The 17,794-nt window shown below is 37.7% G+C and overlaps 1 protein-coding gene across 5 annotated transcripts in view; it reads left to right on the top strand.

Moving 5' to 3' along the window:
* The first annotated feature begins 290 nt into the window (after positions 1 to 290).
* LOC112566074 (vacuolar protein sorting-associated protein 13D-like) overlaps positions 291 to 17,794 on the top strand; it is a 63,491-nt gene continuing 45,987 nt past the window's right edge. For 2 of the 5 annotated variants that reach the window (XM_025242016.1, XM_025242014.1), the window contains exons 1-27: positions 291 to 448; positions 984 to 1,152; positions 2,457 to 2,534; positions 2,907 to 3,019; positions 3,493 to 3,570; positions 3,853 to 3,939; positions 4,365 to 4,481; positions 4,838 to 4,963; positions 5,284 to 5,331; positions 5,565 to 5,806; positions 6,262 to 6,430; positions 7,412 to 7,507; positions 7,740 to 8,031; positions 8,530 to 8,667; positions 9,330 to 9,502; positions 10,171 to 10,322; positions 10,605 to 10,717; positions 11,055 to 11,137; positions 11,629 to 11,809; positions 13,411 to 13,549; positions 14,031 to 14,162; positions 14,392 to 14,482; positions 14,918 to 15,057; positions 15,638 to 15,738; positions 16,004 to 16,169; positions 16,556 to 16,740; positions 17,544 to 17,744. In XM_025242016.1, coding sequence (XP_025097801.1) covers positions 1,056 to 1,152; positions 2,457 to 2,534; positions 2,907 to 3,019; positions 3,493 to 3,570; positions 3,853 to 3,939; positions 4,365 to 4,481; positions 4,838 to 4,963; positions 5,284 to 5,331; positions 5,565 to 5,806; positions 6,262 to 6,430; positions 7,412 to 7,507; positions 7,740 to 8,031; positions 8,530 to 8,667; positions 9,330 to 9,502; positions 10,171 to 10,322; positions 10,605 to 10,717; positions 11,055 to 11,137; positions 11,629 to 11,809; positions 13,411 to 13,549; positions 14,031 to 14,162; positions 14,392 to 14,482; positions 14,918 to 15,057; positions 15,638 to 15,738; positions 16,004 to 16,169; positions 16,556 to 16,740; positions 17,544 to 17,744 — 3,538 coding nt within the window. In that variant the 5' untranslated portion in view covers positions 291 to 448; positions 984 to 1,055. The remainder of the gene's footprint in view (positions 449 to 983; positions 1,153 to 2,456; positions 2,535 to 2,906; positions 3,020 to 3,492; positions 3,571 to 3,852; positions 3,940 to 4,364; positions 4,482 to 4,837; positions 4,964 to 5,283; positions 5,332 to 5,564; positions 5,807 to 6,261; positions 6,431 to 7,411; positions 7,508 to 7,739; positions 8,032 to 8,529; positions 8,668 to 9,329; positions 9,503 to 10,170; positions 10,323 to 10,604; positions 10,718 to 11,054; positions 11,138 to 11,628; positions 11,810 to 13,410; positions 13,550 to 14,030; positions 14,163 to 14,391; positions 14,483 to 14,917; positions 15,058 to 15,637; positions 15,739 to 16,003; positions 16,170 to 16,555; positions 16,741 to 17,543; positions 17,745 to 17,794) is intronic. The other 3 variants (XM_025242019.1, XM_025242017.1, XM_025242015.1) reach the window with 2 other exon arrangements.

The following is a 17,794-nucleotide window of genomic DNA, read 5'->3' on the forward strand; positions in this document are numbered from 1 at the left end:
AGACGCGAATTCCAATTTTGGAAAATGAAAACGATAGGACTGATGGCTTGACTTACTCATAAAAACATTGTTTTACTCTAAAAGCATTGAAAGGGCTTAGTTTAGCCTCTCAGGTGTTACGTCTGCTGCTTTCTTTCGACTATTTGAGTCAATAGATTTTTGTGTTGTTGATAATGGCTTCTAGGTGGATGTCACTTTTGTGAGGGGTTTGTACATCTTTTACGCGCCTCGATCGTAACAAGAATTTTGCTGTCTTTTTTTCTGTTATGTCGAAATAGAAAGTAGATTTCAGAGAGTAATCTACCCTTGGTGTGACCGTTAATCACTTCCGTCAACCTTTCTGGATCGTTATACTGCAATAACAAGTTAGAATTTCAGCGTCACAGAAAAACGCTCTATAAAGTCAGAAAATGCGTAGTTTAGAATCACATGTCCTAAGTGGATAATGGTAGGCTTTGAAAACTTATCAATTACTGTCTCTAATATTTAGTTTATGCATTAGACATGCAGCACATGATTTTGTGTCATAAACTTTCAATCATGTTTTGTAGCATTTATTTGTACTGTTCATTAACTGTTTCAAATGTACGTTCTTAGTGTATTCTGCGGGTTATGTTGTTTCTAAGCAGACGTCCTTATGTACACAGACCACACTTTCTACCTTCCACCCTCCAAAATAAGGGTAGAATAGTGTGTAAATAACCCTATAATAAGTAGAAGTAAACAAAAACGACGAGAGCTGACGAAGATGCTAAGAATATAATTATTATATAACCTCCTGCCAGTTTCTGGAGCTAATTCTGTCACTTGTGGCATTATCAGCAAGGTTTAGATTTAACTATAAACTAGTCCTTACAGGCAGCCCTATGAGGAACAGCTATAGTATAGAAGTAGCTAGACATTTCCTTCTTACCAGAAAGTTTAATACAAATAGCATGAAAGGATTTGCTGACTTGCCTTTATCATCACATGTATAATTGCAGGTTTCATGATGAGAAAGGGATTTGTATTTGTATAGTAAACATTTGAAGGCAAAAAAAAACAACCCTTCAATCATGCTTGAAGGGCTGGCAGCATGGGTCCTCAACACCTATGTTGGGGAATACGTGGAGAATCTTAACACTGACCAGCTCTCCATTGCATTGCTTCAAGGTAAACTTATTTTTTTTCAACTTTAAAATGCCACTTCATTTATCCCAGAGGGCAATTAGGTCAGCTCGACATGAAAGCACAAATCAATACTACAACATGTTTATGTCTGCCAAATAGACTCATACATTCATGGTTCACAAAGCTGCATTCATTCACATACAGTAACATTCAGAAGTTGCATGGCTGAAGCAACAAAGGACAGCCTCAATCTGTTGATCCTACATGCAGGTACACAGAATCGTTGACCTTATGGGAGTTGGGAAAATTTTCCTGACAGAACATTCCTGTCATTATGAAGACTTTCAGACACTTTAGTAGTTGTCCCTAGTTCTGCTTGTGTTTATTGAGCACCTTTCTGAGCTGAATATATAGATCCAAACTTGGAGGATGATGGACTTAACAGTACTGAGAATCTTAGACTAAGGGAGAGAACAAAGCACCTGGTAACCGCTGCAAAATTAACTTACACCAATCAGAAACTGGAGCCTTCTTCTTTGAGTAGGGAACTTTCTCCCTCACACTCCTATCTATGCATTCCTTCATGTTCTTGTATTGTTTACTGGTGCGTTAGTGTATGTTGTGCTTGTTTGTGCTCAGTTGTGATGTCTGTATCACACAGCCTCTTTCCCCACTCCCCCTGGTCTCTTGTTAAGCACATCAAGCTTGCCTCCATGTGGGGAAATGCACTACATGAATCCTATTATTATCAATATAAACTTCATAGTAGTAACCATAGTTCAGCAAAAGTTTTGTATACACACATTTCTGTAAACTTACCTCAACTAAAAAAAAAGCATAAAGTTACAGATTACATTTATGCAAATTTGTTTTGGGAGAGTTGCCAAAATTTCAGAAGACTTTGCATGCATCCTTATCTAATAGCTATGCCTAGGTTATTATATAACTTCATATTTTCTTCAGATTAGAGCATCGTTATTACAGTGTAATAAATAAAAAAAAGAGTATTTTTATAGTTGATACCCTGATCTTGCTGCCTATAGAATACTGTGATTGTTAATTTAAAATTTTTTAAGTAAAATTTTCATTCATTAATTCATTACATTAATTTTTAATATACTGTGCAAGCTGTCTTTTACTATTAATAGATTTTACACACAAAAAAAAAACAAAAAAAACAAAGTAATCTTCAGTGGCTTTTGTAACCAATGTTCTTTTTGTGTGAAAATTGAGAAAGTAAATGCTACTGAAATGGACTTTAGTCAAGTACAACATATTTTAAAATATGAATGATTTTATTGCTTTACTTAACTCTTGCACACTTTTTTAAACTTGTGAACTGATAGGTGCAGTTGAGCTGGAGAATCTGCCACTTAAAAAAGATGCCCTCAAGAGTTTAGACATTCCTCTTGAAGTAAAGTCAGGTACTTTGCAATTTATGCCATGTTCAGATGTCTGTGAAAGGGAAAAAGCACTAATTGTTAATAATATTTGTTCTGCTAAGGTGTTTATGAATGTTTAGTTTATTTCGTTGCACCAGTTGATGGTGGGTTTATGAATGTTGGTGTTTCTTAATTCCAGCAGAGACCCATCAAGGGTGACTTTATCTGTAAAAATGCACCCCTCACTATGCATATGAATTAATACCAGGCACTGTTTTCATGATGCAAAATTTGTATTAATTCAGTAAAATGCCATATAGTGGTTGGTAATAATTGAACTGTTTGTTTTGATTGTTGCACTCATTATAAATAAACCTGAAAAATGTAAAGCATGCATGTTTCTTTGTGGGATAGGTGTGATTGGAAAAATAACACTTCACATTCCTCTGCGTCGTCTTCGCAGTGAACCCTGGGTCATTTCAATTGAAAAGCTCTATCTTGTTGCTGGACCACTGAAAAATTTACAGGTGCAAGTTTTATAACAGTACAAGACTTGCCCCAACTGTACCAGCTAAGGATGATTTTTAAATGCACAGGCTGCATATATAATTCTGTTTCTATAAATGTGTTCTGCCCTATTTTTAACTCTTTTTCTCTTCATACACACACACACACACATGCAAAAACCATTTTCAAATTGATTCAGATGCACCATATAACATCTGTTGAAACCAGCATGATGGCATATTGTTGTGTCAAAGCAAAAATAAAAAGGGTGTTGTAGAAATCTCTCTCACACTAGTAATCACACGTGCAGACATAAATGCAGCTTTCTTCTTCAGTCATGAAAGAATTCATTTCAGTGTATTTTGATACTTTCTAAAGGGATTCATTGTTAATAATTATCAAAGACGTGAATAATTTCAAGAACATAAAACAATGTGAATGATGGGAATGACAGGCCAGCTTTTTCATGTGCACGTGTTCTTTACCTGTGCAGTATGATGAAGCTGTGGAGAAACAAGTCCAACAACAGCTCAAGAAGGCCATGCTGGAAACTCTTGAAAGAAAATGGCAGGTGAGCATTTGCAGCTTTAGCGATGATTCAGATGATAAATGTTAAAATTAAAATAAATGTACTTTTGCACAGGCTCATTTGGAGGAAGTCAGCAAGGATGGGGTACTTTTTTGCAATTTTTGTAATGACTTCTGATATGTATTAAAAAATCTATCCATCTGAAGGTGCTGTGTCTTATGAAGCAGTTCTTTGTGATTGTATTGCACTTGAAGTTGTGTGAATTTTTTTTTTTTATAATTATTATTATACAGGAGAATGCTTATTTTATTACCTCCTTTACAGGTATTGCGACAAACAAAACAATCTGACAGTGGGTCTTGGTTCTCCTATGGTGCTTCAATGGCAGCTAACGTTCTAGAAAACATACAGGTAAATGCTTTTATCTCAAGAGTAAGCTGCTGTGCTGATACCAAGTACGAGACACCTCACATAAATGCCTTTATTTATCAACTTTATTCATCATTCATATTGATTTGAAAGAGTAGAGCAGGCTAAACAGACATAGCTTTATCTAAGAGAAACTTCTTGGCATGGTTGTGCATTTGATAATTTAAATCTATTGTTGATGGTTGCATGATTTAGTAAAAAAAAACAAAAACAAACAAACAAACTATATTACACTTATAGCTAATAGTAACAAACATTACGTTTGGAGAAGATCAGTATATGTGGAGAAATGGTTTTACTGCTCTATCTTAAATGTTGACATTAATCAAAACAAAGAGTAAGCAATGTTACTGGGATGCTTGATGAATAGGGTTTTCCTTATCGGTTTGTGTGCCACCTGTTTGCAGCTGAATGTAAAGGATGTGCACTTTCGTTACGAAGATGAGCGACTGAACCCTGCATGCCCTTTTGCCTGTGGATTGACCATCAAAGCCCTCAGTGTACAAAGTACAGACAACACATGGGTAAGTGTTTAAACTAAATGTCAGGGTGGATAAGAGAGCTAAGTGAACACCCTATTTCTATGGGCTTGACGTGTTTAAATGTAATTTCACTATTACCAAAGTGGGCATAGACCTTAACACTTTTATATTTATCCTTTGTATGAGGAAGAACATTCTTATTTAAGTAATTCTCTGTTAAATAAGCATAGAAATAGATTTTGCTTTGTTAAAGCCATCGTTACTGATGTGTAAATGCCAGTCATTTCCCATATATTAGGCAGTTGTGTAGGGTCCTTGTAAAAGTGTTACAGATAATGATGTGGACTGTAGTCTGTCTCAGGCCAAACTATTTTTGAACAAGGTAATATGCTTGTCAGGTTCCAAAGTTTGTGAGCAATGACTCGGCTGATATTCTGCACAAGTTAGTAGACCTTCAGGATCTGGGAGTCTATTGTGACACAAACATCTGTCTGCTTGGAGACTTACTTCCCTCCCAGCTAGCTGTAAGTCCCACTTCTGTGTTTAACATTTGAAGTGTTGACAAATTAAAAATATGCTTGCTAAATAGTTCCAGAGGAAAAAAAAGCTAAATATCTTATTTTAAAGGAAAGTGGAACAAGAATTGTAGAAGTAGGTTCAATACTTTTTGAAATGTTTATCTGCAAAGTGGTGTTGAGAATAAGTTATTGTTAATAGTAATTAATAATAAGATAAAATATTTGTGCCAGTTTATATTTTTTCCAATTAACATTTTTTAAATGGAAAATTTCGGAGTTGCTTTTGCATGAAAAATGTGGTTTATTTAATACCTGTTCATGCACAGGATGAGCTGCAGAGGGAGATGTTCCGTACAAAAGACAGTCAGTTTAAAGTAAGTACAGAGAATGTTGATTAAAACTTATGCATTTTTTTCCTTCTTAAAATGTGCATTCTGCAACAGAAATGATATGCTAAAACTGGTGCAAGTTCTGTCCCATTGACGAAGTTTTTCTTCACCTGCTTTTGTTGTACTTTGTATTTCAGCACTTAGAGGAAAAAAGTTAACTCCATTTATCTTACCTTTGGCATGCTGTTTCTGTATCTCACTCTCATATTTGGAAACAGGAACATGAGTACATCCTGAGGCCTGTCAATGCACAAGCACATGTTACCCGCAATACATCGGCACTCCCACTGAGGTCTGCTTCCACTCCTAGAATTACTGTGGAGCTGACACTGGACCAGATGGCCTTCTGTCTGGCTACTTCTCAGTACCGCAGTCTTCTCTTGTGGCAGAGAGAGTTCTCGCGCCATGAACGTCGGCGAAGATATAGACGGTTCAGGCCTAGCTGCAGCATTAGAAACAAGTAAGTCTTTGCATTTCTGCGTTTGTGTATGCATGTCTGATGGAGATACATATGCAGGTATGGAAGACTTCGTTTATCTCCATATGTTTGGATGTGGTTCTATGCTATAAATATCAGCATATGAATAGTTTTTCTGTATTTAAAAGATTTCTAGTCTTCTGCACACTTTGAGAAGGCAGCTGTGTACAGTTTTACTTTTTGTTCATTCGGGATCTACCTATCTCCCTTTACCTCCACAAAGAAAAAAAAATGGACCAGGTTTGGTGGTGCCACAGTTTTCTTGAGAAAATATGCATACATAGTGTGTGTCATTTTCTTTAGCATACTTTCTGAATCCAAAATACAGCCTGGCTGTTAAAGACTCCATTTACCACCAACTTATAAAACTAGATAATACACTAACATTTAATTTCTATATTTTCATAGTTCTGATGCTTTATGTTCTGTGGTAACAGTGCTTCCAGGTGGTGGCAATTTGCCATTCAGTCGCATGTCAGTCAGATCCATGACCGAAACCAAAAGCAGACAAAATCTTTCCTGACAGATCGAGTTCATCAAGTCGTCTTATACAGTAGACTTTATGCAAATCACCTAATGGGTGAGCCACTTACAGCACTGCAAAAGGTTTGATCATTTTTGCCATTTTTCTGCTGTCTACATTAGGGGTGGGCAAACTAGAAAGACGTCTTTGGACCGGCCCATCTGCCAAAATGTGAAGGGCACTTGTTTTACATACTTTTATTCAGCCTAGGTTAATTTGATCGAAATTTATCAAGTATAACAGCATTAGAAGTTGGCAGTCCGCAGCATTCTAACACAGAAAAAGTACAAAGATAACAAATAACACGGCTGACATGTCTGATGTAGTCATTTGAGAGCATCGAGGGCATCTGCCTTCAAAGGAAAGGCTGATTTTAAAGTTTTATTGTGAGCAAATTCAAACACCTTCACTTTACACATGCAAGGAGGTGAGCATCTTGAGAATGGAAATTGTATTCACTCAAATTTTGTGAAATAATATTTTGCAGTCATTTAAAAGTATTTGCATCCCACTAAAACTGGCCTGAGTTTTTGGTATTTTACTGGCCTGCTGCATAGCTTAGAATATTTAGAGCGGCCCGCTAAAAGAAAACTTTGCCCACCCCTGATCTGCATGATGCATGAATCATGAGTCCATACATGTGCTAGATGGGTTGTCCTCTGAATTTGTATTTAGTTATTGTTGACAAATTCCAAAATGGGGGCTTCTCTTTTGATTTAGAACCTATTTAGATGTTTAAAGAATCCAACTACTGTCAGGAGATCTAGAGATTATTTGTGTTCTGTACAAATTCTGTTTTTGATCTTTTTCAATGCTTGTGCCATGGTTCGGGAAACCACTTGCAAACTCTTAAATGTTTTAATTCCATTCATAGTTTTGTTGCTTCAGAAAAATCACATACACTGGGCCCACTGTGGAGATTATATTACATTTATAAGTCAAGTTAAGGGGAATCAGGGAGAATAAATGAAGAGGCAATAACACATAGTACAGCATTTATTTTGTGGTTTATGTCTTATGTTCTTAATGAGGCTAGTGTGTTATATTGAATGTGGCCTCTTTAGATGGATAAGGCTAAAATTGAAGAGGAGTGGGACTATGAGGAACTAAAGGTCATCCGAGAACGAATATTTTTCAAGCTTCGCAGAGAAAATAAACTGGTGAGTTCTTTTGTTGTTGTTGTTATTTTTAAATTTTTTTTTTTTTTGTTTGTTTTAGAAAAGAAAAAAGGAAGGCAGCTATGTGTTGAGATAAGATTGAGCGCTCTATGTATATTTTGATTCTGTGTATGATGTGTACACATGTGCTGTTATGAATTTGCATGTAGTGCATTCTCACCCGGTTACATGTATACCCCTATTGTTATGCATCATATGCTGTGTGCTTGAACAGTCTATTGAGATCACAAGGAGGGGGCAGACTAGTGAACATGGAGCACAGGTTAGTCAGCAGACTGCCAAGCAACAGCAACAGCAACAACAGCAGAGTCCAGACACTGACAGCGGTGGAGGTGGTCTTTTCAGACGGTGGTTTCCAGGTTGGTCTGGATGGTATCAGCCATCCCCTGCATCAGAAGCTTCACAGGTAGCTGCAGAGTCCCCAGTGGTTCCAGTGGTCCAAGAAGAAGAAGAAGCCAGCGCAATGCCAAGACCTGTAACATCATACGAGGAGGAGTCTGAGATTGGTGAGTTGCCTTACAACAGCTCATTTCACATTTGGTGTGAAGTTCACACGAAACTGGCTGAAATTCCCAACACTGAAGCTAACTGTACAGATCTGTAATACAAATGATATATTATGGGTACTAAAGATGTATTGTAGATGCAATTTTTTGTAAAAGGGGAGGTGAGTTCATGGTAAAGGCTTAGTTGCATTTATTTATAACAGAATACTTGGAAGGTAATTGGATGCCACATTTTTACCTTTTCTGTCAAGTTTAATGACACCCCTTTCCTCTCCCATTAGACAAGGTTAATTAACAGGCTGTGGAAATAAGCATAACTACTGCTTCCTAATGAAAGTAGTGTTCCCTTGTCGACATTTGACAAAAACATAAGAGGTCCAAATAACTGTAGAAATTTCAGAAAGCATTATATGTTCAACTGTAATATCATGGCTTGAGAAAGCTTAAACAGTCTAAAAGTAGCTGATTTGGTGTTGGATTGCGTGATATTTCTTGTAGAGCAAGAAATCTTGGATGTCATTCACGAATCATCTGAAAATAGCTCTTTCCTGCGAAAAGACACTGTGTTTGCTCGGATGTCATTTGCCTTGAAAACTGGGTCCTTCAAGCTGGTGGAAAACTGCATTGGTGACATGGGTAAGAAAGAGCCCATAGTTCTTTAATGATAGATTTCTTTTCTGTTAGTATGTTATGTTTTATCATTCGTTGCTTGCGTTGCTTGCTGTGACCTCAGATACCCACAAACATTACAGTTTGAACGATGTAACTATCACTTAACCCACATTTATATTTAGATGTTTATACTACCTAATTTTTTAATTATCTGAAGTTGGAAGTGCTAGGTGGATGCCTGCTGCCAATAGCTGCTTGGCCAGCATAACTTTTGTTTATAGATATGTTTCATTTTCATTGGACAGTAGCTAATCACATGGATGATGCACTGATTAAGGCCCCGGCAAAGTTAGACTTCAAAGTAAGGATTTAAATACTAGGAGATGGAGAAAGAGATATTATCCTAGTTATTATTTGAAGTATATCCAATTCCTGTGTCTTTATATTGGGGTTTGTTCTTGCCTTTACCTGTTGCTTTCTCTTCATTCTTGAACCCAAGCAAATGTTATCAAGATAGCTTGTTCTAGTTGTCTTCATCAACTCCATTTTCTTTTGGAAACACATCAGCTTTAGCGGTAGAATAGGGAGAACATTGAAAAAGGAAACAAAATCACAGAGGAATAGATGGATTTAAATGCTATACCCATGCATAAAGTGTTCAGACTTGAACGCTCCATTTTGATTAGAAACATCAAGCTGCTCACTAGCGGAGATGCAGTGTGCAACCATCAACATGGAGTTTGAGTCCCGTCCACGAACAAGTGCCATGCGCTTCTCAGCCACAGTTGGAAGCCTTTTCTTGGAGGACCTCAGCAGCAAGAGTTCAGTCTTCCCCTATCTCATTTGCCCACAGACCAAGGTAAGACCAGTGGTGCTAAGGATACCAAGCAAATGTGCAGAACTTTGTAAACTTTCTGATCTGTTCCAAGGACATATAAGTTTAGTGTGAAAAGAAAGCTTGTCTGCATTTTCAAACTTCACACATGTGTGCAACACACACACGCAAAAACAGACTAAAGAACATGCTTGCATTTTAGATCTTGTTCTGATGTAATTTGAATCTCCTTTTATCATCCTCTCTGTAAAGTGATGATGAGATAGAGCATTTAAATCCCAAATAAATCTTTAGAAGAAGGGAAACATGAAGGGTCTTATCCAGAAGAAGGATTTCTTTTTTTAAATAATTGGTGGATATGTTGTCAGCTACTGGTATGAAATGAGGCTCACTAGCCTTATGGGACTATGCTCGTTTGGTGCAGAAGGTTATTGGTTTGAGGCTTACTTGGACCAGTTACTGGAAAACTCCAGACATTGGTGTATGCTTAACTTACATTGATATTTGTTACCTTCTAAATCAGGATAAAATACAATGTAGTGAAAGGGAAGGGTTGGGCTTTTGTCTTCCATATGCTCTGTTCCAGGCACCATGAACTGCTTACAAAGTTTACTGACCACTGTGTGTGGATCTTTACTTTTCCTGACTGTGCATAGCCTAATTTGCCAAAACTAATTACTGTCTTTTCCAAGGACCCTAACAGCCGCTCAGCGAACCCCATTGTACAGTTGAGGGCAGCAGAGAAGGGGAGACTGCTGACAAAGGAAGAAATGTCGGATCCAAACTGGCAGTTTTTTAAGCTGGTGTATGAGAAGAACCCCAGTAACAGCTCTTTTAAATACAAGTGAGTGATGACAACAGTCTCCTTCCTCATGCATGTACTTGTATGTTTGGTTATGCCTCCCTCCAGCCCTCCTGTCCATTTTTTGCTCCTAATATTCTTTAACAGAATGTTAACCTACGTATCATTCTACTCGTTGAAATATAAACAGCAGATTTTTAGTATATAGCTTTCTCCAGCCCCTCCCCCCTCCACCCCCTCCCCCCTCGTGATTGAGATTAAAGTACAAGTCTTAATTAACTTTGCATACATTTCAGTCTAGCGAATGTTTGATGACAATTGCAGGGCACTGGTGACCACCCGACCCATTGATATTGTGTATACCCCAGCCTTGCTGCATAGAATGAAGGAGGTCTTTACTGTACCCAGCACATCTCTGTACAAGAGTGCAAATGCTTGTAAGCAGTATGCTCAGTTTGATTTGCTTGACATTAGAGCCTTTGCTTATTTCACCTTATGGACCAGTGCTTCAGTCAGCAGCTAGCTGCATATACACTCTTTTTAGTGCAGATTAAAATTGATGGTGAAAAACTGAAAAGAATGAATTTTCTCATTTCTTAGAGTGAAAAATTATGTGGACACTAAAGCAGATGTGAACAAAGATCAAAGATTATATTTTTTCTCCATTTTGACTACCACAAGCAGAAAAATCTGCAAATTTAAGATCATTCAGAGCAGGCTTGTCTAGGATGTTTGACTAAGAATTGTACTTGCTTGTTCATTGATGATCTGCAGTGACATCATGGCAGTTTGAGAAGTTGCGGAAGCAGACCCAGGATGAGTTGAAACACACACTTGATCAGTTGCTAGAAGCGGAAGTGAGTGGTTTTGTGAAACAAAATGCTATGATTGTACATCTGACTTGCAATGCTGGATGCTTATAACAGCTCCCTTATTTTAATAGGTAGCACTGTGCCCCACGAAGACTTTGCCCATGAAGATGTACCATGAAGGTAAATGTCATCCCCTAACCCTTTTTTAAGGTCGAGGGAATGAAGTGCTAAGAGACCTCACTTTTCTCAGCAGCAGCTTTATTCAAGGGCGGTGCACATCTTTGCCTTGCTGCCTCACCTTTCCCAACCCTCTGTGAAGTCTGAATCAAACCAGCGACACTTGATTCAGATGCCAGAGCTTTAACCACACAGCTGTCCCCTTCCCCCCTTTCCCCCTCCCCCTCATCCGGGAAAGTCTTGTATTTATCAATTTTATAATGCATGTGGTAACAATGCCTACGTCAGGACCATGCTGTAATTTTACAGTTGTTTGTTTACAGTCATAAACTCTATACATTGTAGAATTTATTTTACAGAACCGGAAGGGGCGATGGTTTATAGATTTTGATATAAGTGCACCAAAGCTGATTGTACCAGAACACTTGAATGAAGCCAATCCACCACTTGTTGTTATGGACTTGGGCAATTTTCGCTTCAAGACAATAGCTGCAGAAGATGAGGCAGTAGAAACCAAAACCAGTCATGAAGAAACAGAAGGTAAGTAAACATTAGGTATTTGGTGTTTAGATCAGCTGTGTACATCACCTGTTTTCAGACTGTTTGTTGTTGGATGGATGAATACATGCATGCAGCATGCATTTTTGCAGAAATATGTTATAAATTTTTGGTGACAAGTGGCAGAAACAGTTATAAGATTTTGGTGACAGCTTTTAACTTTTACTTTGTAACTAGAACACCTTCCAATGTTCAAATTGCCCACTGGGACAAATAAAGTTGATCATTGTCAGAGAACATCAATGCCTCTCTTACACAAGGAGATGAGGTGAACTTAGTTGATGCCCAAGTCAAATGGCCTGGTCGGTATCAGTGTGTTACATATACTGATCCTAAATCTTAATGGTTCAAGCAAAGATTTTTGATTGAAGAGTACAACTTACACTGGATGAGAACTCTATCAAGGCACCAGATGATTAGCAGACCAAGAGTGCTACCCTGAGTTATACAGTGGAACCTCGGTTAACGAACTTAATCCGTTCTCGAAAGCTGTTCGTTATCCGAAATGTTCGTTATCCGAAACAATGTTTTCCATAAGAAATAAAGGAAATAGATTTAATTGGTTCCCAGCCCCTGTTGACTCGCTAATATTTGAAAGTTACAGGCTATATAGGTATTTGTTTTAATGAGAACAGTTATAATGCAATATAAATGGTGTTAAATAAACATAAAAACATTAACGAAAGCATTTAAACATCAGAACACTTGCCGTTTTGACGGCGTGGATGGAAGCAGGTGTGGGGAGGAAGGGGTGGAATTACTGCTTTGATTCCCCCTCCATGAGCACACGTGACATTATAAAATCGGGGGTGACTTCCTTTTTCTGTAGCTTTGAGGTTAAATGAAAAAAATTGTGCAGTGTGTGTTCCTTCTGCCATTTTTGTAAAACACTTCGGTAATACGACATCACATATCCGACAGACGCATGCCACCTTCATACTTTGAAATCATTTCCTTTTTCAATTCATTTGTTGGCCGCTTCCTTGTCATTACCTCACTGCTATTAATTGCTTTTAATCTTCTTTGGGGCCATTATTGAGGATTATCTTATTAAAATAAAGCACAACAATCACTAAATAAGAAGGATGCGCATAGATAAGGAACAACTGATCGTAACTGTGTCTCGAGCGCGAATGATTACATGCTGGTCGGTCACGTGTGGTTCACGTGGCTGTTCGTTATCCGAAATTTTGTTCGCTATCCGAGACAAACTTTTAACAAAATTTTTGTTCGTTAACCGAAATATTCGCTATCCGAGGCGTTCGCTAACCGAGGTTCCACTGTATGGTCAGAATTATTCTTGCTGGGGCTAGTAGCGGCCTTGCCTATAGTAACGATTATGCTGTGTTGACTGGGTTGAGTAAGCTGAAACCAAAATAAAATGGCATTTTGACCAGCATTTTGCCCTCATTCTCTCAATTCTAGCTTATTTATTGATGTACTTACCACTTCTGTGGTAGTTAATGTGAATAATACTGGCTGCTAATGCATCAGTGGTACAATTGTGTAACAACTGTATAGTCAGTGTTGGACTGTTTCTTAATATTTAGCTAGTTCTGAAGATAATTTTTTCTTTTGTATAGAAGATTTCCAGACCCCCATGTCCACACCACCTAATGAAGAGGGGAGTCAGGACATGCAGACAGGCGCTGATGCTGGCAAAAAAGATGCACCTTCATTGAACATTACTGATGCAGCTATGATGGACAAACTCTATGAAAAGTGAGTTTTAGGGTTAAAGACAGTTTCATCTGCACCATTCAAAATTTCCAGGTGTGTGTTTATAACTGGGTAAAGGGAGGGTCTTTGCATGATATGTGTGTAGAAGTGCATGCAGATGACTATGAGAATACAAAAAATATTAGTCTGTGATGGAGAGAGATTCAGCTGTGCTTTCAGTACTTTAAAGTTCAAATAGAGATTAGGAGTCTCTAGTGATCTCCAGAGAACCTGCAGAGGAGTAAAGAATATTTGTAGCTTTGTGTTAATGTTAAAAAATGCTTTTATATGTTATTTTTCATATAACTTAGTGTTGTACATGATTAACATATACCTGCTAGTTTTGCATGGATGTACTGATGATTTGTCACTCCCTACATCTTCTCCACATGACAGACATCTACTGAATTATTTGTGCTACATCATTTGTAGCCACGAAATATGCCTTTTGCTTATTTGATTTTGGGGTTGGGGGATGTTGCAGATATAAAATAGAGTTGACTGAAATGCAAGTCCTTACTGGACGTCTCCATGACAACTGGCGACATGCATATGCTCGTGGCACCAGTCTCATGCACATCTTGGATAGGTTTAGTATCTCACTGCAGCTTGAAAGGTTTGCTGGCATTTTTTTTTTCATTTTGCCATTTCTCTAGCTCTGTGTAGGTCACCCATTATTTTAATAGGATTTATAAATACAAATATACTCTAATCAGATGCTTTTCCTGTTTCTGCCTTACACACTGTTGGAACAAACATCAGATTCATTGATTCAAAGTAGCTAGTATTGTTTTCTTTATTGCTATGATAAGGATTTTAAATTTGAGTTGAAATGTGATTTGCAGACGGCTGATAGTGACATCTGACCCACAATGGCCAACTGCCACTATGTGGGGCACACTACCTTCTCTCACCTTTCACCTTAACGAGAGAAAGGTCAGCTGGTCACTTTTCTCTCGGGTTGTCTAAGTGTAATTTTCTAAACTAGATGAAGGCTTTTTTGTGAACATGGAAGAACTGGAAATGTCTGGTAACTGTGGCAATAAAAATTTAGATCAGTCTGTATCTGCCTTAGGATAAAATTTTATTGAGATATTCACACCACATTTCAATAACAAACAGTCTGTTAATCTGCTAGCAACTTTGTGCTTAGATTTTGTTTGATGTTTGACTTGGTTAATCTGTAAGTTGTACCGGTTATGTAACAGACAATCCATAGAGTATTTAAGCATATATTTTCATGCAAAGACTTAAGGGCCTTTCATTAAAGTAAGATTTTTGTTTTATTTTATTGAGCTGTATTATTTTTTAATCACCTTCCTTTAACTCCATTAGGAGGTATCACATTAACCTTATGAGAACGGTTTTCAGATTCAGGCTTTACGAACCTGTGCAGACAACCTGTCTTCCTCCAGCAGCTCGTCTTCTCTTATGTCATCCCATAATTTGTCATCATCAAACTTTGGAATGAGCATCGCACCATCAAGTAGTGATATTCCACGTGAGACTGAGTGAGCACTGCTTACAACCTTTTATTTTAGCTCTGGTCTGCTTGGAAGGTTGTTGACTGTCACTTTCATGTTCTCTCATTTTCTTTTTCTCCAAATTATTTTTGACATTTTTCAATTCTTTCCTGTGCATTACTTTCCTTCTTTCTCTGTTTTTCTTACTTTATTTCTTTTTCTATACTGTCAGTTTCTTCCTTTTTTGGGTATCTTCATCCCTCTCTTAATTTTATTACAAGCAGAATGTACCCAGCATATGAATTTCATAAGTGCATTTTCTTAGCTAGTTTTAACTTGAATGTTAGCAATCCTTGCAGTTTAAAGATCTGATACCTTATTACACTTGGTTTTATTGTCAGATCTGTCAACTGTTGGTTGGTTGATTATTTTTGTTAATTTTTTTTTGTACAGAAATTACAGAGTTGTAACTGCCAAGAAAAGAGTGGCACATTCTACTGGGGAAATTACTTGATTTTTAAAATACAAGCTGCACATTTTAAAGCTTAAAATATTTATGAAACTAAAAAAAATAGGGCCATACTATGATTTGAATATATCACACACAAATTCCTGTACTTGTGTTTAGCATCACTGTGGAGACAGAAGACAGTGGAACGCCTTTGGATAACAAACTCTTTCTGCTTCAGTTTTGTATCAACAGTCTTTCCCTAGAGATCCAAAGTCAAGGTGCAGTGCCTTCTTTTCAGTCTTTTTTTTTTTTAAATGACTTACATCATCTCAAAAAAAGAGAAGTAACAATAAAAATTTCATTTCTAGAGCATAACAAAGGCTTTCACACTTCCCAATAGGTAGTGAGTTTGAATAATTGTCCAGTACAACAGATGGTCACAGCTAGCATATTCATTTCTCAATCAATGCTGGATACATCTTAAGAAGTAACAGGAATTTAAAGGTTTACTTTTGAACATGGATTTTTTCTTTCCAAATGCAGGCCAGGCTTTGCTTGAGCTGCGAGTGGCTGGGGTTCAAGCAAGTGTCCAGAAGAAACCAGACACATCTTCCCTGGCCTTGACAGTTCACAGTCTGTTAGTGGTGGATGCTTTGCAGAGCTATGGACAGGACTTTGAGCTGCTAGTTGCCTCTCATCACAATGTGCAGTATGCTGGGTTTACTTCTGTTGTTGAGTTATGTGACATAATGTGTGAGAGGGTCAGTGTCTGCATACTTCTCGTGCTGCTTTCCAGTTCATGTTATAGCGCAACAACCACATAGTAAAAAAACCTTTCAGTGTGCACATGCATTTTTGATTTTGAGTAGAAGGCTTTCGTTCCTTTAATTTTTTTGATGTTCTATGAAATCTTTAATGCAGTGACACTTACCACTGGAAGTCCATGATAAACTGTATGGATCAGTGGGTGTTTGGTATGTGCAGTACTGACAAGTTTTTTATCAATGGTGACAAGGAAGATGGATTGTACTAATGCTTGTGGACTTAAGAATTCCATTTGACTTATGTTTTGAAGTGTTGTTACTGTTGCTGCAGGCTAGACAGCTTGAGTGGAAGTATCCGTGGATCCGAGATCAGTTCTCCTGTGTCTCCACAGTCACCTTCCTCCCCCTCCTCACCACGCTCCCCATCCCCTGGTGTGCCAGCGTCTGCTTCATCTAGTGGCCTGCAGGCCATTCATGATGCACTTGCCAGTGCTCTCCATTCTGTGATGCCAAACTGTGAGTCTCTGTCATTCAATTTTTTATTTTATATATATATTGCAATGAACTTAGGATATGAGTTATATTTATTGGGTTTCATAGAATGCTTGTGTTTGGATGAGTCCATGTCTTTTGTATGTAGCTGCTGTTAGATTGTGCTGAAGTGTGTCTGTCAATATGGGAGATCAAAACTGAGTCTCCGTCATATCAGTCATTCAATTTTTTTAAAAATTTATCCTTATTTTATTTATTTATTTTTTGCAAGGAGCTTAGGATATGAATTATATTCATTGAGTTTCATAGGATGCTTGTGTTTGGATGAGTCCATGTCTTTCAAATATACTTGCTGTTAGATTGCATCGAGGTATGTCTGTCAACATGCAAGATATAGACAACAGCATAAATACAAGAATTGTTTTTTTTTTATGGTCACATTTCCTACCAGATTGACAGATGATTTTGTCTGACTGATTTATTTCTCCATTTTAAATGAACATTTTTCCTGCCAGCTAACATTGAGTTCCTTTTTGAATGTTTATTTGATGCATATATTTAATGTCCATCAGACTGAAAAAGTGTTTGTGTTTTCTTTTCCTGTTTGTGAAGCTCCTTTGCTCCTGAACCCCTTATATTGTATCATTATCTCAGACATTCAGTTTAGATCTTACCTTGTGCATCTTCCATGAGTTGTTAGGAGATTGTCTTGTTCCTGCATGCCTGTACAGATCTGCTGTTAGGCTTTTCAGTGAAATGTTTTCCTATGTCATATCCTTCCCTTAACAGTCTTTTGTGATTTAGTGCACTGGTCCTTCTTTATGCAGGGTCAGCGGCCCAGAAGCCCTGTGTGCAAGACCTGACAGATGAAAGTGGGGGTGAACCACGATCAGAGGCACTGATTTTCTTGGAGTTTGAGATCATTAAAACCCCCTCCTCACCACATGGGACAACTTCAACTAAAGACCAAGCAAATACCACGGAAATGCACATTCTGAACCTGCAGTTCAACAGTTTAGATTTCATTGGTTAGCCAAGAAATGCATATTTTGCCCTTTTGATTTATGTGACTGACTTA

Source organism: Pomacea canaliculata, linkage group LG6 (genome assembly GCF_003073045.1).
Source record: "Pomacea canaliculata isolate SZHN2017 linkage group LG6, ASM307304v1, whole genome shotgun sequence".
Classification (NCBI taxonomy): Eukaryota; Metazoa; Mollusca; class Gastropoda; order Architaenioglossa; family Ampullariidae; genus Pomacea; species Pomacea canaliculata.